Below are 17,254 nucleotides of genomic sequence, written 5' to 3'. Positions count from 1 at the left end.
GAAAATTCATTTTAAACGCAACCCTGCTAAGCTCCATATTCTTGTATTGCAAGACAGAATGGAGTTCTCTGCTTTCCCATATGCTTCACAGCACTCATCATTTAATTGTATAAAGTCTCTACATGTGTCATTTTTTCTTAGGAACTACAATCTTAGTACTCCCAGGGTCTTCATAAGGGAAATTCTCCTATTCATTTTTATTGTCTGTCTTTGAACTATTCTACTTTGACAATATTCTTTTTCAGACATTGAGCTGTACAACATACTTTATTTCAGGTGAAGCCCAGTTACTGACTGTAACACTTTGTTCATATTATGTGTTCTAGCTTCCTTTTTTGACCACAGCTGTACATGCCTTTAGCAATAAGTAAGACACCTTTCTGCTGCTGGTGTATAAGCAGTTAATTCCCACCCCAACACACCCACAAACCTAAAACAAACAAACAAAGGAATCAATCTGCTTTCTTGCTTAAGTTTTCCCAAATAGCATACAGGTTCTTAGTAATGTGAATAACTATATAGAAATCCAGCTACCTTATTACTTTTCTCTTCTCCATGACCATTTCCAAGAACATTACTCTGAACAAAGAAACCAGCAAGTATTCTCAAGATTCCTCACTATTTACTCCTCCTTTCTGGAGATCACCCTTTCCCTCATAGGGGTGAATGTGATTAAGGCTTTGGTTTGAAGGAAAAGAAGGCAGGCATAGGAGGCCTGTAAACTTGAAACATGTAGCCACAGAACAAAAACTGAGACTCCTCACAGCTGAGAGTCAGGGAAATGAAACAGGAAAGGATGAAAGAAGGGAAGGCTCTTAGAAAGGCAAACATCTGTGTCAAGTTTATAAGCACAATAAAAGTCCATAATTGCCACCTTTATTCTACAATAACGGAGATGCATAAATGAAGCTATTATTTTAGTTACACCTCCAAAAGACAAAAGACTATTTAGCTAGCTTCTTTCTAAAGCAACATTCCTATCTTGCTTACAACTATTAACCATTTTGGAACACACAGTTGATGCACTAAGTTAACCCTTGTATTTTAACTACAAGATATTTAAAAGCAGGAGTCAAAGAAGATTTCCTGAGATGACTTGTGTTGATTTCCTTTTCTTCCATTAAAAGGCCCTCTGTTCCCACTGACATTATGCTGAGCTTGCATTTTTCAGTAAGATCCACTATTAAAAATAATCGCTACTCTAGCAAACATATTGTTATGGAGAACTATTTAAGAGCAAACTGCTGTGACTGGATAGAGAACCCTTAAAAACAGAGACAAAATGTCTACATAAGGTATCTGTTTAACAGGTATCTACTGATTAGACTGCAGTCAAGCACTCCAGGAATTGCCAGAAGTAACTTTTACCTGTGCTCTCCACATAGTTGCCTTATGAGCATACGCTACTATGTTATGATGCCACTTCTTCACAGGCTTTGCTTTTTCTCTATTGTACAGGATTGCTCTCTTCTGTGGTACACAGCATGGCTTATTTTGGAAATAAATCTGAGTTGCAAAGGAAGTGAGATTTCTTTCCCCTTGTGACAGTTCTTACATGATATGATGGCAGTATCAAATACCTTGCATGTAGCTTTAATCCTATGCTCCTTGTTTTGTGCATCTTGGCTCTGATAACAAATCACTAGAAACAAAAAGGTTTAATCTGCAGAAATACGGATTGCTGAAACTGAACATGTTAGGCACAACTTAATGCTGGACTTTCCCCCCCAAGAAGTGTGGTACCCCAGATGTCTCAGACACTCAGAGGAAGTATTTTACTATCTCTAACGTTTCAGTCACCATTTGCAAGCTGTGGATAATCTCTGTATTTTGGAGTGTTTACTGGTGCTTATGGCTGAAATGAATCAGATTCTAGAAGAGGTCGTCTTTGATATTCATCATAAGGAAGAAATTAGTAATTGTTTTCAGAGCAGGTTCTGAACAGCACACATCAGAAATAGCTCAGGATCAAATACCAAACTATTAAGAGAAAAAAAGAAAACACTGATTGGTTTCTTGTTAGCTGAGGACTGCTCAGGGCATTTACTCAAAAAACACACGACTCCTATGGATAAAATAGTTTGATCTGGAAATTAAAAACTATCATAATACAGTATAAGAGAAGGGGCATTACCTGAAGCTCACAGAAAACAAACAAACAAAAAACCCCCCCAAAACTCCACTTGGAGCTTACTAATGCATGTTTGACTTTGTATACCTGCTATGGCTATGTATGATTGTAAACAAATTTCCTCAAACAAAATATCACTCAAACTACACATTTGTAAGTGATACATTGCTGCTGTAAGTAACACATTTCTGACTCAGTATTGTGCCAATGAAATGGAAGAGTCTTAGAGCTCTGGTTAACCAGTCCCACTCCTTGCTGAGGTTCTGCCACAATTCAGCAACCCAGTGTCAAAGTTTATGGCGCCTCTTGGGCCCCTTGTTCTCATGAGAAGTCCTTTAATACAGCAAAGAAGCCATAACTTTTTGTTCCAAATGTATGCATACTATATTGTAATTATTCAGGCTGAATACCACCAATTTGAGAGCAATTATTCTGGAATGCTCAAAACTATATCTTCACTTGATTTAACACTTCATACTAGCTTACGCACTTCCATCAACATTTGGAGAAATAACTGCTCCAACTTTGCTTTTTTTTTTTTTTTTGCCCTCCTCCCTTTTTGCCCATCCCGCCCCCCAACTTGTTTATCTACATATTTGTTACAGCCTTGGATTACAGGACAAAAGGTACATAGGTCTTTCCATTACTCAATAGCTACCCAGTCAGAGCTCTTCATCAGTTACTGAAGCAGGTGAAAATCCTTCCTATAACCTCAAAATAAGTTTGACACAGCAGCCTGAATGTATTTTAGTCTTCTTTCTTATTTATATTTGTCTGCTATTTAGAGCCCTTTTTCCTCACTCTATTATTGACTAGAGGATATTACAAGTAAGCAACAAAGCAAGCAATTGGGGCGGGGAGGGGGAGGTGTTAAGAAAACTGGCTCCACTATTTCTACATTAAAAAAAAAACAAAACAAGTCAATAGTCATAATTTCTTAGTAATGGATGATATCTAAAAATCTCTGTAAGCCTAGAAGTGCCTTGATCTAAAAATCTCTGTAAGCCTAGAAGTGCCTTGTATAAGCACCATAGCAAATATGCAGAGTATACAGCTGTCAGTGATGTTTCTCTTCCCCTTCCCTACCTCCTCAGGTCTGAAAGGCAGACAAGTAATCAAGGTGATCAGATGGAGCAAGAACATGCCAGAAGCACAGAGGAAGCAGTATGCAATCGATTCATTTGAGTTACAATGAAAGAAAGAAAGGTAGACACTTTTGAGTGTATAACAGCAAGATATTTTAGCCTGTTTTATGTCATCATATATCCCTTTGACAGACACTAGCTTTTTATTGTAAGAAAGCAGCTTAGCTGTCATTTATCTTTAAAATGAGCAGCTGAGAACGTTTAGGGACTCGGGGCAGTTTGACATGCCATTACATGGATTTGAGTCTCCAGTTACCACATCTTCCATCTGTATCCCAAACACACTAAAGGCCCAGCAATTTTTAATCAGACAGTTCAACTAACGTGTCTTCCTCAAAACAGCCCATGACATGTTCTGATATCCAAGTAAAAGACTACTGCCAGCACACAGGACATATTCACTAATGAAGTAAGAGTTTAAGAAATGTAACCTAGCACCCAGGATGCAATTCACCAAGAACAAGTCTTTTTATAAAAGTTTTTCTTTTTACATAGGAAACCAAGACAAGGGACACAAGAGAACGTAAGGATTTCAGGAGGCTGCAAAAACATACCCTGAAGTAAAGACCATTCTCAGAAGTCAATGTCCAAAACAGAATGAAAACTGAAAATACTTTCTTCGAAGCAGCTCACATCCTGCCACTGACGTTTCTACAGTAAGTTTCTACAGAAAGAGCTGCTGTAGGGACTTCAATCCCTGAATTGTCACAGTCTTGGTGAAGAGCTTAAATATTAAGGAAAGGAAGAAAGAATCTCTGTAGACTTTCAGGTACTGACTAATCCAGATGTGTAACAGTTTCCTTCACTGGAGTCTCATTCGTTTTTCAGGAGGTCCTTTAGTGCCAGCACTCTGTTGAGCATTCTTTACAGTCTCTTTCTCCTCTGGCTTGATAGGTTCAGGGGCTGGTTCTGGTTCCTTCTTGATTTGATCCACTTAAGAAGTAAGAGCAAAACAAAGTTGTTAAACCTCCAATTTTGAGTTCTAAAAAACTGACCAGGCTATTTAGAAAGTCTGGTTGATTTCAGAGGGGTAACGTTAATCAGTACCTCTAAGAACAATCAAGGACCAAACTCATACCTAAACTCACACTCTTCAACCATATACAGGTTAAAGAGTGCAATGCACTGAAAAGGTAGTTTAGTCTTTTCCTGTTTCAAGGCTGCTTAGAATCAACTCAAAGTCTTCACGCGCTTTCCTGAGCTTGTAGCACCAAGCAAAGACACTAAGATGCAGGACTGACCTAATCATTCTCCTGACCCTTTCCCCCTCCTGCTTTCAAAGAGCCTTCCCTGCATTTGGGCCTACAGACAATACAGTTTTTGCAGACAGAAAGGGCAAGATATCTTCTGGCTAGGGAGTAAAATACACATTTTTCAACTTTATGCTGGTCACCACACTGACCTTGGCTCTTATCTAGCACTTTGCCTAACCATGCAGTACCAGACTAACCACCTCAGTAGCAGCAGAAAGGAGCTCCTGAGGCAACTGAAAAACACAGCAATATATAGCTTATTTTTAAAATCTTTCGATAATAAGAATGTTTTACCTGGGATGGGCTTTTCTCCAGGCTTTTGCTGTGGGAAGCAAGCAAACAAAAGAACAAACATCAGAAGAATCAAAGTCATAATTCTTAATTCTTCCTTGTATTCACTTAGATGCACAAACCAAGCAGTGCATTACTGTACATAGGAGCTGAAGTAAAAGGGAGGGCTGTTCATTGATGACTAAATACAATTTAAACAAAATTCAATTAATGTTTTTAAACATGCAGTTTCCTGCTGATTACTAAAAGAAACAGTAGAAAAAGTGCTCAGCTAGCCAGTTTTTCCTAATCTCTGATGAGTAAAAGGTTTTGTGAGCTGCTGTAATCATCTTCCTTTACTAACCAGCAGAGGACCTGGTAAAACAAAAGGCTGCTAGAGATGATCCAGAGGTAGTTACAGCCACCTCACAGAATGCAGAGGATGTCCACGCTAATTAATAAGCCTCCAGAACAATGGAGTAACTGGAACACAATAGCTGTGTTGGTTTCATTCAGCTCAAAGCAGGAAACTGATAGCAGCAGCAAAATCCAATAGCTGACAAGTACAGATCTTCTATACTTAGATGAAGAATTTATATAATAAAGTCTGCCATCATAGTTTCGCCAAGGTCTTAACTCCTACAATTAGAGAGGAATTCCATCTTCTACTCAAAGCCTTCCATTTTCAAAATTCACTACCTAACAAGCATCACCATTCTAGAAAGCACAGAAAACCCCCATGCACTGTCATTTTCAGTTGTTCAAGTATTTATGACTGTCTTATTTTCCAAGTAAGTTATATAATACTGTGGTTTATAGGTTTCATACCTGAACAAATCTAGGTGGAAACTTTTGTCTCAGGTCTAGAAGCAAAGCATCTACCCGTTGCCTTTGGAAAATAGAACTTGGTTCTTCCTTCTTCTTGGCTTTTGGTTTAGCCTTCTCTGCGAATGACAGAAAATGTGACAGAAATCGGTATAAGTAGTTCTGTGTGTGACAAGTTGGCATCAGTTTCCCCTCTAAACTTCATCTTCACTTCCCTCCAACATCAGTTCTTTCTTTGTAGAAGATAGATTAAGAACATTTTACTTCCTGATAAACTGATCTGGCTTCTGAAAACGTCCTTTGAGTCCCCAGTGGGTTGAAGTGTCCTGTGCTTTTTTGACATGGGGCTCACCATTTTTACCTCCCACCCACACCTCAGTGTTCATCCACACCAGCCCAGAAGAGCAAGTTTCCTTCCAACCTCATGGGAAGCACTAACTTACCGTTCAAACAGAACAGGTGCTAGCACTGAACCTTCTCTGAACCATTACAGTTTATTGCCCTCAATCTTTTCCTTTATATGCACCTTACCTTCCCTCTCAAAAGGGCAGAGGGGGGCCTGGGAATCATACCTCGTTCTTCTTGATCTTTGAAATGCCACCAATAGCCTTTGGATGGGTGATAGCGACAGTAGGACATAGCTTCTTCAAAAGCAGACTGAATCCCATGTACTGCAGTGAGCTTTCAGAACAAATCAACATAAGGAAACATTCAGAATTTAAAGGAAGAGTACAGTATAAAAATTCTTGTAGGCAGAGATTTAAAAATTTCTGTTCTATATTTATTTTTGTTCTGGGAAGGGAACTTGGGGCTGCTAGTTCTGCACCAGGAATGTAATCTTTTTAACACGATCTTATGAGACCAAGTACTTTTCTAAACTGAGAAAAAGTTACAAAAAACAGCACTTCACTAGGACACAAGAAGAAACTAAAACAAAAATCTAATCCGAGTATCCAATTTAGAGAAAAATACCAGGTTAACCTAACAATAAATATTCCAAAGCAAGCTTCACTGCATATGTCATTATTCTTTCATGTGTGTTTTATGTCATTTAATAATTTTATTATGATTCTTTGAACTTCACACTGTTCTACCAATTGTCTAACTTCAGTTATTCAAACCCCTTCAGCCTTAAACTATCAGAGCCCTACCTTTTGGGCCACACTGCACCACACTCTCCCCAAAACTTTCACTTCCATATAGGATACCCACCATGTTAACTGGCAGTGTTTGCGTAAGTTATTGTATACCACAAAAGACCTTTTTTCAAGCAGTGAAGGAAGGACTCAAACAGACTGCAGAACAACCAAAAGTAAAAGCAGCTACAGACCAACACATATCAAATGTGCAGAACACTTACAACTCTGGAGTTAATGACAGACCCCAAGTCAGGTGCCTGATAAATCACACCAGCAATAATATAGTAGTCAGCCAATGGAATAACTGTGGAGGGAGAAAATATATATATGTATATATCTATCAGATCAACTTAAATCTCTATCCAAAGAGCATGCATTTGTTGTTCATTTTCAGTAGTAACACTAAAAATTCCAATATTCATCTCACAGTGAAATTTTCTCTTCCAAGTCTTTTCTTAAGGTACTTTAGTAGCACTCCATCCACAGAGACATAAAGGAGAAAAAACCTAGGTCCGCTTTAGACATAGAAAAGCATTCATCCTGTTGCAAACAAATAGCTGCACTTATGAGAGATGGGAATTTTCAGAGCTACACAAGAGGAGCCAAGCAAACTGCACTGGAAGTAGTTCCCCGAATCTCTGCTAAAGGTGGAAACCCATAAGAAGGCAAGATGCAAGATCTCATTCTCCTGGGCTCAGGTTTCTCCAACTTGTGTGATCCTCTTAACTAGATATTCTAGGCCCAATGGCAGCAAAGCACACACAGAATAAACTTGATTAAATTAACAAGATTCTGAAGAAAAGAAAACAAAAACAAAACACAACCACCTTCCAAATCCATTTGCTAAAACAGGTTAGGGGCAACTCCTACTGGTTGATCAAAAATTCTTTGTTAAAGCTGCAGTGCAGAGGAACATGTCTCCATAATACTTTGCCAAGCATTGCTCAGTTTAGGAACTATTGTGACGATACCAGCTTCAGGTTCCCAAGACTGTCACCCCTGCATACATTTGCTCCAATTCTTCCATCTGTATTAACACGTTCTGTCTCAACCCTTTTACTGACAGGACCCAATTTCTCTAGTACTTGGATTTCATGAAACCGGGATGCCTGCCTAAATTAACACACTAAGACAACTGGGTGCATATTAGAATCACTATCCCTTCCCCCGCCTCCCAAAAAGAGGGAGGAGTTCCTTCTCAGTATTTCCTTGGGGGTGGAAAAGACTCGGAACAGTAGCTTTACTGTCTCACAGCATACTTTCCTAGACAGAGAGCTCTCCTTTGTCTTTGGATCTACAGATTTTTCCAATAGATTTTAACCACTTCAAATAGGCAAACTCTTGGCTTAAGATCTGGCGGGAAAAAAAAAGTTTCTCCCGCAAACACAGAAATTATAAGACAGATCTGCACCAATTCTACCTGAGTACCTAATACTGGCTCTGAGCTCACTAAATTTTCAAGTTTCCCACCCCCTGCTTAATTTGTCTCAAGCACAGCAGTATTTGTATTAAGATAAAATAAAATATATGGGTAAAATGTGAGTCAGGGAACTAAGTAAGAGATCTAGTCCAAACTGTAGGACCACAATGGGAAAGCATTACTAAACAAGTCCCAGCTAAGTTCCAAACATCCGTATTATGGCGAAAGCATGAACATTTATGTTGTGTGAAGAAACTAGGGGATGCACAATATTTCTATACTCACCTTTCAAAAGCTAGATTCAAAACCTTTGCTTAAAAATAAGAGGAAAATCTATTCAAAGAAGCAGTCGTATATGTTCTTTTTCCTTATGGAACTAAAATACAAAGACGCCATTATCTGACACAAGCAAATAAGCAGCATTGCTAGACAAGCCAAAGTCCTATACAAGAACAAAATGCATACGCAGAGTCAAAGTCACTAAACAGAAAGTTAACAAATAACTAGCATTAACCCTGCTTTTCATTCCTGTAAGGTTTATTCTGAAATAACCTGAAGTGTTTTACATGTACACTAAATACAGAATACAGTCCAATTTGCTATAGCAATGTGGTAGCTCTTTTTAATTAATCTCACACACACACATAAATGTAAGGTTAAAAAAGGAACATTGAATCCAGTTGAATGCAAAGGGGGAAAAAAGGCAAAGTTATTTCATTTAGAAATTGGAAAGGCCATCACTGGCACCAGTGCTACTCTTTTTTAGAGTGTCACAGGATTCCTTAACGTCTCGAACATTCAGGTCTCAGATGAACCACCAAGACATAAGACTTCTGTAGCATTATACCATCTTTTCTTGCAAGGATCTCTTTTATTGATAAGATCCTACTTAGCAATGTAACCAAACCACAGCTGAAGGTGGAAATAATGCAGAATTTAAGAAAAGTCACATGATGCAACCAGAGGCACAAATGCATCTTTCCAACCAATGGAACACATGGCTCTCAAACAACAAAAAAAAAAAAACACCCACATACTAGCCACTTCACCACCCCAGAGGATTAACACAAATTAAATTAAGCTCATCAGCCCCAAGCAATTACAAATTAGCTTACTTAAATAATTAAACTGAAAACTCCTGTATAACCTAACATAGCAATATGACATTACATTAATGCTATTACCAACTTTCATAACAAAATATATTGCGGGGCACCACTTTTTCATTGCACTCTTCACATTTCACCACAGGAGGGCAATCCCCGCTACGAGCAGACTAGACATCGCTCCACGAGGCAGACTATCTCCACCTATCTTCCCACATAAAGCCCCATGTCCACGGATTTAGATTTGAGATAAAGACAGGCCAGAGAAGAACCATAAACGCTTAAACACAAGTTAGAAACAGATAGAAGAGTAGCTGTCGAGCCTTTCAACGGTGACAAAAACTGAGAGACCTCACCTTGTGTTGGAGACTGCCTTTGCTGCTTTCGGATAATGAAAAGAATGGGCTCTTGAGCATGAAGAAGGATATACTCCACTCCAATCATTTGGCTAGAAAAGAAGCAACCAGAATAAATATCTTCCTCTCGAAGTAAAAGCTGTGGGATGCAAAGAGCTACCAAAGGCTCAATAGTAATGGGTTACAATTCTGATGCTTTGGAAGCTGTTTTAAAATGTACAGTAAATAGAGGCATACACCTATCTGCATATACAAAGGAAGTTAAAACAATCTGACAACATCTTTTAAGCAGGACAGGTTAGCAAAAGAATAAACAGTGAAAAAGATAACAATCTACCATGATACAGATGTCATTTAAATACAGAAACAAAGGACCACAGTATATGCGTGTGATGGGAAAGCCTCTCTGCAACCACAACCAAGTACAATGAATTTTGCCAACGAGCACTTAGCTTAACTTGCACACTCCCTATCATGTTGAGTCTTTAAACAGTTCTCAATACACTTCGCTTGCACTCAGTGTGGCGGATGGGGAATTGCAAAGAAAGTTAACCTGCACGTTGAATAATTGCACTAGACAGTCATCTGTGATGTTTATTTGCAACACTTAATACTTGTATTATTCATACTAAAAAGCTAGCTCTTTGGAGGAATACCCATACTAATTATGGCACAAAACCAGTGGGACATGGAATCACAAACTAGTTATTTATGAACCTAAAGTATCCTCCAACATCAACCTCATTCATCACAAGAAAAACATTTAACTACATTATTAATATCATTATTCAATTTCTGTTGAGCTGGGAAGAAGAAAGAAGGAAGACAGCCTTTTGAATTCAGAGAGTATCTAAGAAGTGATTTACTGGAATCTCAAGATACACCTAGAAAACTTCATGGCTACAATTTCCTTGAAATGGCACTAGAGGAAGTAGAAGACATCTAAATATAAGAAAGAGTGGACTCCATGGCAAGGAGTGGGCCTAAAAAACCCACAGAATAGAAGCAGGTTCCCAGCAAGTTTCCATTAGACCATCAAAGCCTCTGGGTGCAGGGACAGAGAAAAACACTACACTGGAAGCAGCTTCAAATTAACAACTTACTTCAAATGGTCCAAGGTCATCCGCTGCATTTTGACAACTTCATTGTTGCATGTTCGGTCATAGAATGGGTTACTTCGCTCTGAGAAGTAGTCCAACACACTCCCATTGTTTAATATTGGAATCCAGGAGCTATCAACCCAGGAAATTCCCAAGAGATTATCTGGCAAGAGAAACCTACTTTGAGTACAAAATGGCTAGAAACAGTATGAAAACTTCCAAAAGTAAAAAGTCATAGTAATAGTTAATGTTTATGGCATGGGAACAAGGTGGAACACAGCCCTACACAAACCACTTCTATTTAAAAATGCATTTCATGGAGGTCAAGTAATAATCCATATCATTTAACTTGCTGTAGCTCTACTGTAGAAAGAGAACAATGCAGTCTGTTATTATTACACTTTTCTTTCCTTGACTACTAGTTGCTGGTTCACCATTATGTCCTGAGAATGCCAGCAGGGCGTGTGTGTTAAGGAGGTTAATTAGCTCTAATAACTGCATAATATTACCATAATACTATGTATGTGCATATGTGTATTATTATATACAATTTATATTACGAACCATAGCAATAACTGAGTAGAAAAACAATCCAAGACATGGTTCATTCTGAAAGCTAGAGAAGTAGAGGAGTTGAACTTAAACTGTCAGTTAGAATCACTTTCTGGAAAAAAATCTGAGAAGTGGGACACCTTACACTAAATCCAAGGCTGGTCATGTTTATTTCTTACAAAAATAGTTTCTAAACTGTAAGCCATGGTACTTAAAATAGGTAAAACGCTACACAGACCAATTAAAGTAAGATTTTTCTTCTGTTAAAGCCAATGAGTAAACTACTAAGTGAAACAAGATAAGGGACTTGTCAATAACATAGTATCTTAGAAATATTAAAACACTTATCTCAGATACAACAGCAACTGATATTGTTATGTTCCAAAGACGATTATGTTTGCTATGGGTGAAATCCATAGCAAACAATTCCCAAAAAGACAAAGATGCTATCTTTGGGCAAATGCTTCCCAGCAGCTATGCATACTAGATTCTGTTCCCAACTCTACCATCAGTATCCTAAATTGCCCATGGCAAAATACTTATTTTACATCTTGGTGAGTACTACAGAAACCTAATATGTGAGTATTCAAGTCTGAAATATACTCTATAACATACAAATTGTTATATGCCAGTTAAGTACCTACACATGTAGGGATATTTAAATTAAAACCTCTAGATTTAATTATCACACTTCAGTAAAATTGTGTTCCTCATGCACGTAAACAGTCAAAATTAAATGCACACCAAAGAAACCAATGTCAGCAATTGGTTCTACAGTCAACAACACTGCTAATGCCAAAGACATACCAGATAGATGAATTTCAAGATACTTTTGAAGCTATTTAAATGACAATAGCAACAAATAGAATTCCTAATACCTGAGAAAGTAGAAAACAAAGGCATACATTGTTTAGATTTTTTTAAGCACAAGTGGTGCAAAGTCTTTGAAGAATGAATGACAAAAATTGACACACTTTCTTATAGGAACCACGCCCTTATGTTCATGCATTATATGCATATCCAGAACTCCTGCTCGTCATTCCACTGTGAATAAATTCTGCATGCTCAGGGACAGCAAGATCAGGTGCAAAATGTCAGCTTATACATTAGGAGCAGCTTCTTTTATGAATGGTTAATAAAGTGAGACGAGACTAGGTGCTCAGCAAACCAGAATAACGCAGAATAACTATGAATAATTCATTCTGCCTTGTCAATCTCAGAACTGCTGATCTAGCTCTTCCATAAAACGGACAAAAAAACGTCTAGAGGCATTCACATTATATCACATGCACTGTTTTCTCCTCTCTCTGTAAGGAGAGAGTCTCAGTAGTACAGGAGTAAAACCCATTAAGCACTTGATCAGCGCTACCACAGCTTTTGTCTTTTGGTTTTGAAAGGCAATTAAGACAATCTTTCCTTCCAAAGACAAAAAACAGCCCAGTTTTACATTCTTGCCCTGATAAAGTCCCATTTTGTGTTTCAAATAGAGACATGTCTTACCACTATAACTAATAATAACCAAATTTCTCAAGACAACTCTCTGTTAAGCTCACGATGCCAAAGCCACAATGATAAATATATCACAAAACTGAATATAAAGTTTGGGTTCTAAGACTCAGTTATCCTTAGCTGTTGTTCTATAAGTGCAAACAATTATAGTTACCTTTAAAACTTGCAAGACTTTTCTCTCAAGCTACTCTTGGAAACAGGGAGAGCAGGGAGAACAAAACCAACCATGGACCTGGCGTGCCCATTACTCCTAGGGAGAAGGGAATACTTCCATTTCTTAGCATCAGACACCTTTTTCAAAGTATTTATGTGCAATCTGCAAGATATGCTCACTTTAAGTGCTTGTGACAGCATTGTCAACCTGCCATGAATGTCTTATGCAAGACAATTCAAGAATAGAGATAAGCCATCAAACCATGGCAAAAATTAAGCAGAAAGCGATCCACACAACATGTTGTACTTGGACTTCTAGACCAACACTAGACTTTGATACTCAAACTATACTAAACGTATTGAACTAGTTTAGATAAAAAACTTTGAGCAACCTTAAATGAACCAGATTGAGAGAGCAGGTTCTCATACCAGCTAATAATTACTTACAGCACTCCTGTCACTAATTGCCAACATTGCAAACAGCTGTTTGAAACAAAGCAGTCAAAAAAAGCAAAGAGGCCTCTAGAAATCATTTTTTTTTCTTCACATTTTTCTTTAAAGGTAGAAAACTTTTGTGGCATTATCAAAATCCATAGAACGATAGTATCTGGTTAGTATCAGATCTGATAGGATCTGATTTTTCTTATGACCTCAAGTAGAAGAAGCTATAGAGAAGGATTACAGAGTGATCAGATATCAAACAGCTTCCTCTCAAAAGGAGAGAAATTGGACTAGAAAATTCACCTTAGGGAAGTGGTGGGAAAGGACAACTTGTGAAGGCTACAACACAGGGTCTGTAAAGTCCTGAATGGTAACCTGAAAGGTTAGCAGGGAATGATTTGCAGATAATTAGTCAATTCAGGTTTAAAGAGAAACACAAAGGACCTTAACATACAACACAAACTGTGGCACTTGTTTTCGGAGAGCACTGAGGAAGCAAGATGAAAAATCATCATCCATTAGTCACAGCGAGCCAATTGCAATCTTTGTTATAAGAACTCCTTTAAGTATAGATTTCTGAAAAGCTGGAAGTTCATAGTAAAGAAAGGCTCAATCTACACTTAACCTGCCTCTCATGACCTTCTCCTAAATATGTGCTCTTGGACATTATCTGAGACTTCACTAGACAGTCTTTTGGTGCGACTCCATCCAGACATTCTTATGAAAAGCATAATTTATTTTCTCATGCCCACCTGTACCCAATTTTCCTCTCTCAAAGTCCTATCTCTTCAAGCATTTAACCTCTATTGTCTATGACATAAGCCTTCTTTAGACTTAACTCAAATATAGTCCTGTCTTCAAGACATTCTATTTATACCACTGTATACTCACCCAAACCCTTCTCCCTCTATCACTCTAACTTTCTTTTTGGCTTTTCTAACACTCAGCCATCCTCATAACATCTACCCAAACTGCTGTTAACATTACCTGCCCAACAGTCTGCTTTGGTCTCATGCTACCATTCCAGTATCTTCCACTTTCCTCCACACTTCACAGCTTAAATTCTCCTTCGTAATCAGTACTGTACCTTATTACATCATCCTCACATCTCCTTATTCTGCCTGCAAAAACAGACTTAGCTGTCCCATAATTAATGCTTATTTCTCCCAGAAAACCCTTCACACACTCTCCTAGCCTGCTTCACATGCAGCAAAATTGCTTTTTAGACATGTTTTTTTCCTCTCAGTTCCTCCTGCCGATATAGGCACAGTAACAAGGTTACTGAACTCCCTTGCTCATTGTTCTGAAAACATACAAACAAACGCGAACTTAACTATCCGCACTAAGCACTGATAGAGCTTGTAGTTCTATAGCCTTCACATCTGCACTTGGCCTTCTAATAATTTATATACTCCTTGGGGCAGACACTCTCAGGGCAGAAACCTCAAGCTGGCAAGGACAGTCAACCATTACACCAGGCTCCCCCTCCTTCCTCAGCAGACCCACTGCCCGCTGGCACTCGGACAGCGAGGCCGGCCCACCGCGCTCTGCCCCGGGGCCCGACTCGGCCCTCGGAGGGACGCGGCTTTCCCCAGCCCCCGCCGAGGGAAGCTCGGGCCGCTCAGCTCTCTCCCGCCGCGGCTCCTTCCCGCTCCCCACAGCGAACCACCCCCGCCGCGGCGCAGCTAAGCCCGGCGAGGAGGCAGGGCCCGGAGCGCGGCCTGGGGGTCCCCGCGGGCCCGGATCCCCGCGAAGCGCTCCCCGCCGGCAGGGCGGCTAGCGAGGAGGCCCCGAGCACCCGCACAGGCTCCGCGCCGGCCGCGGCACAACCCCAACCCGCGGCGGGCGGGCGGGCGGCAGCGCTCCTACCTCGGATATCCACCGCCGCCATGGCCCCGCGCGCGCGCTTCCGCCGGCGACCGGCCGCAACAGGAAGTAGGGGTAGAGCGGCGCTCACCATAGAGATGAGAGGCGAGAGCGGCGCCGAGGGCGGCGGCGGCGGCGCTTGTGCTCGGAGGCTTTCGGCCGCGCCGCAAGGCTGAGCGGGAGCTGACGTGCGCTTTGCAGGGGGCCTTAGGTCTGCTTCACCTGCTCTGTATGCGATCCAGAGCACGGCGCATCTAGTCAGGCTTTAAAAAAACAACCTTTATTTCTTGACTAACGTCTCACATCCTCTCTCTACCCTTTGACAGAAGGGAGCGGATGGGAATCTCGGCCGTGCCGTGGAAAGGGGGTTTACTGCCTCGCACGCGTGCACACGCACACGCGCGCAGAGGAGCGGAGCTAAACGATGGTAGCGAGACTAGTCCGTAAGCGGAGGCTGGGCTTTGTGCTGCGTGCCCGAAAACGCGCCTGGAGTACCTCTGCGCCCAGGCACGGGAATGAGATAAGGGAAGACGACTAGCCTGAGCGTGCGTGACGCTAATAAAGCTCGGCACTTCTAAAATAGCTGGGATGCAAGGTACTAGAAGGACTGTATAAACAATAGTTAAATCTCTCTACGTTTGTGTGAAGAGGGCAAGAATGACTAACTCATGGCTCTTAGGCGGCGCAGCGCGTTTCCAGAGGTCGGTGCAAGCAGGATGCGAACTGTGGGCATGGGAAACCGCAGGAGGAGCGAGAGGGAGGATCAGCAGCCCTCTGTGAGCTCGGGGGGAGCGGAGCCTGAGGTCACTCTGCACCGGAGGAAAACATGCTTCATGCCAGCCCTTTCTGCACCTTTGAAAAGATTTAGATGAGTTTTCCTCACTGTGATTCAGTCTGTGCTTGCCAGAGCGGACAAGAGGTTTTATCTATATTCTCACTGTGTCCCCTTCGACTTGCTCGTTCTAGGAGTCACAGTTGCCTCCTGCTCCATGTCTCCTGTAGACAGGTGCAGATAGGTCCCTGTCTAATGCTTCCACCATAATCGGGTCCTATCCAAATGAGCTGCACAGCACCCCACAGAGCATGCATTACCCCATCTACTGAACAGCTCTGAAAAACAGCACAGAAAGTGACCTTCCTGCCATCACCCCACAAATGACTCGGAAAATACAAGTGCTGAGTTGAACTTTTCTGCTGTATGTTCCCCTGCTTCTAAACCACTAGATGACAATGCTCTTCACCTCTGGGGACCCAGGTGACCAGGACCACAGCGTTAATGACAAAAACTAAAGGCATTTTTAAGGCTAATTTTAGGTTTCTAAACTGTTTGTTCAAAAACAGAAATACAGATGTTTTACAGTGATTTTCATCTTGGCTTTGTCCTGTGGTAATTGCTGGTAATTTTTAAAGTGAAAGAGATGTGGCCTGCACATTCTAGTTGAGGATCACAGCAATTCTGGCTGAGGTAGGTCTGTTTTAGATTAGCGTTTCAGAATAATGGTGTCTACAGACTACAGCATTCCTGTCCTGAGTTTTGGTCCTTAGCATTTTGACTCTTTGGAGAGTATTACTGGACATTCATAGGGTGAAAAATAAAATTTTGTAGGTGGAAGAATATAAACTAACGTACACCAAAGATAAACAAAATTTTCATTTAGACTGACAGCCACAAGCTACCAATCTGCTGTACAGAGCACCAAATCTCCCTGCGTTCCACCAGCGTAGCTCCCCGTGCCCATCTCACCTGAGCCTTTGTAGGGGGCTACTGAGATCAGCCATTCCCTCGGCCGAGCAGCAGAGCCTGTGCAGTGAGTCTAGAAGTTACAACCTTCCTGATGGCACTTTGGGGAGGTAAATCATGATGGAATTTCTTCTTCAGACAGAGAGAAGAGGATAGCGTGTGTAATAACTATAGTAAAAGAATATTATTACTGTACAAGAGCAATCAAGAAGTTAGGACAAAACAGAATTAAATTGCTTATTTGCTC

The 17,254-nt window shown here is 40.5% G+C and overlaps 1 protein-coding gene across 1 annotated transcript; it reads right to left on the bottom strand.

Annotated features, from left to right (window-relative positions):
• Positions 1 to 3,720: 3,720 nt before the first annotated feature.
• Positions 3,721 to 15,333, bottom strand: MED6 (mediator complex subunit 6). The gene is made up of 8 exons (XM_068946133.1): positions 15,270 to 15,333; positions 10,749 to 10,908; positions 9,646 to 9,737; positions 6,985 to 7,067; positions 6,197 to 6,305; positions 5,628 to 5,743; positions 4,824 to 4,851; positions 3,721 to 4,209 (listed from the first exon to the last, which is right to left on the bottom strand). The coding sequence occupies exons 1-8, from the start codon at positions 15,289 to 15,291 to the stop codon at positions 4,079 to 4,081; spliced, it is 741 nt and encodes a 246-aa protein (XP_068802234.1). The 5' UTR covers positions 15,292 to 15,333; the 3' UTR covers positions 3,721 to 4,078.
• Between the last annotated feature and the right edge of the window lie 1,921 nt (positions 15,334 to 17,254).

The sequence above is a fragment of the Struthio camelus genome, chromosome 5, assembly GCF_040807025.1.
Source record: "Struthio camelus isolate bStrCam1 chromosome 5, bStrCam1.hap1, whole genome shotgun sequence".
In the NCBI taxonomy this organism is placed as follows: Eukaryota; Metazoa; Chordata; class Aves; order Struthioniformes; family Struthionidae; genus Struthio; species Struthio camelus.
This window is presented reverse-complemented; position numbering and strand designations above follow the sequence as displayed.

Coding starts and splice junctions, on each gene's coding strand:
- MED6 (XM_068946133.1), bottom strand. CDS start 15,291: ATGGCGGCGGTGGATATCCGAG. Junction 9,738..10,748: donor ATGACCTTGGACCATTTGAA/GTAAGTTGTTAA, acceptor CTTCTTTTCTAG/CCAAATGATTGGAGTGGAGT. Junction 5,744..6,196: donor CAAAGATCAAGAAGAACGAG/GTATGATTCCCA, acceptor TGTCATTCGCAG/AGAAGGCTAAACCAAAAGCC.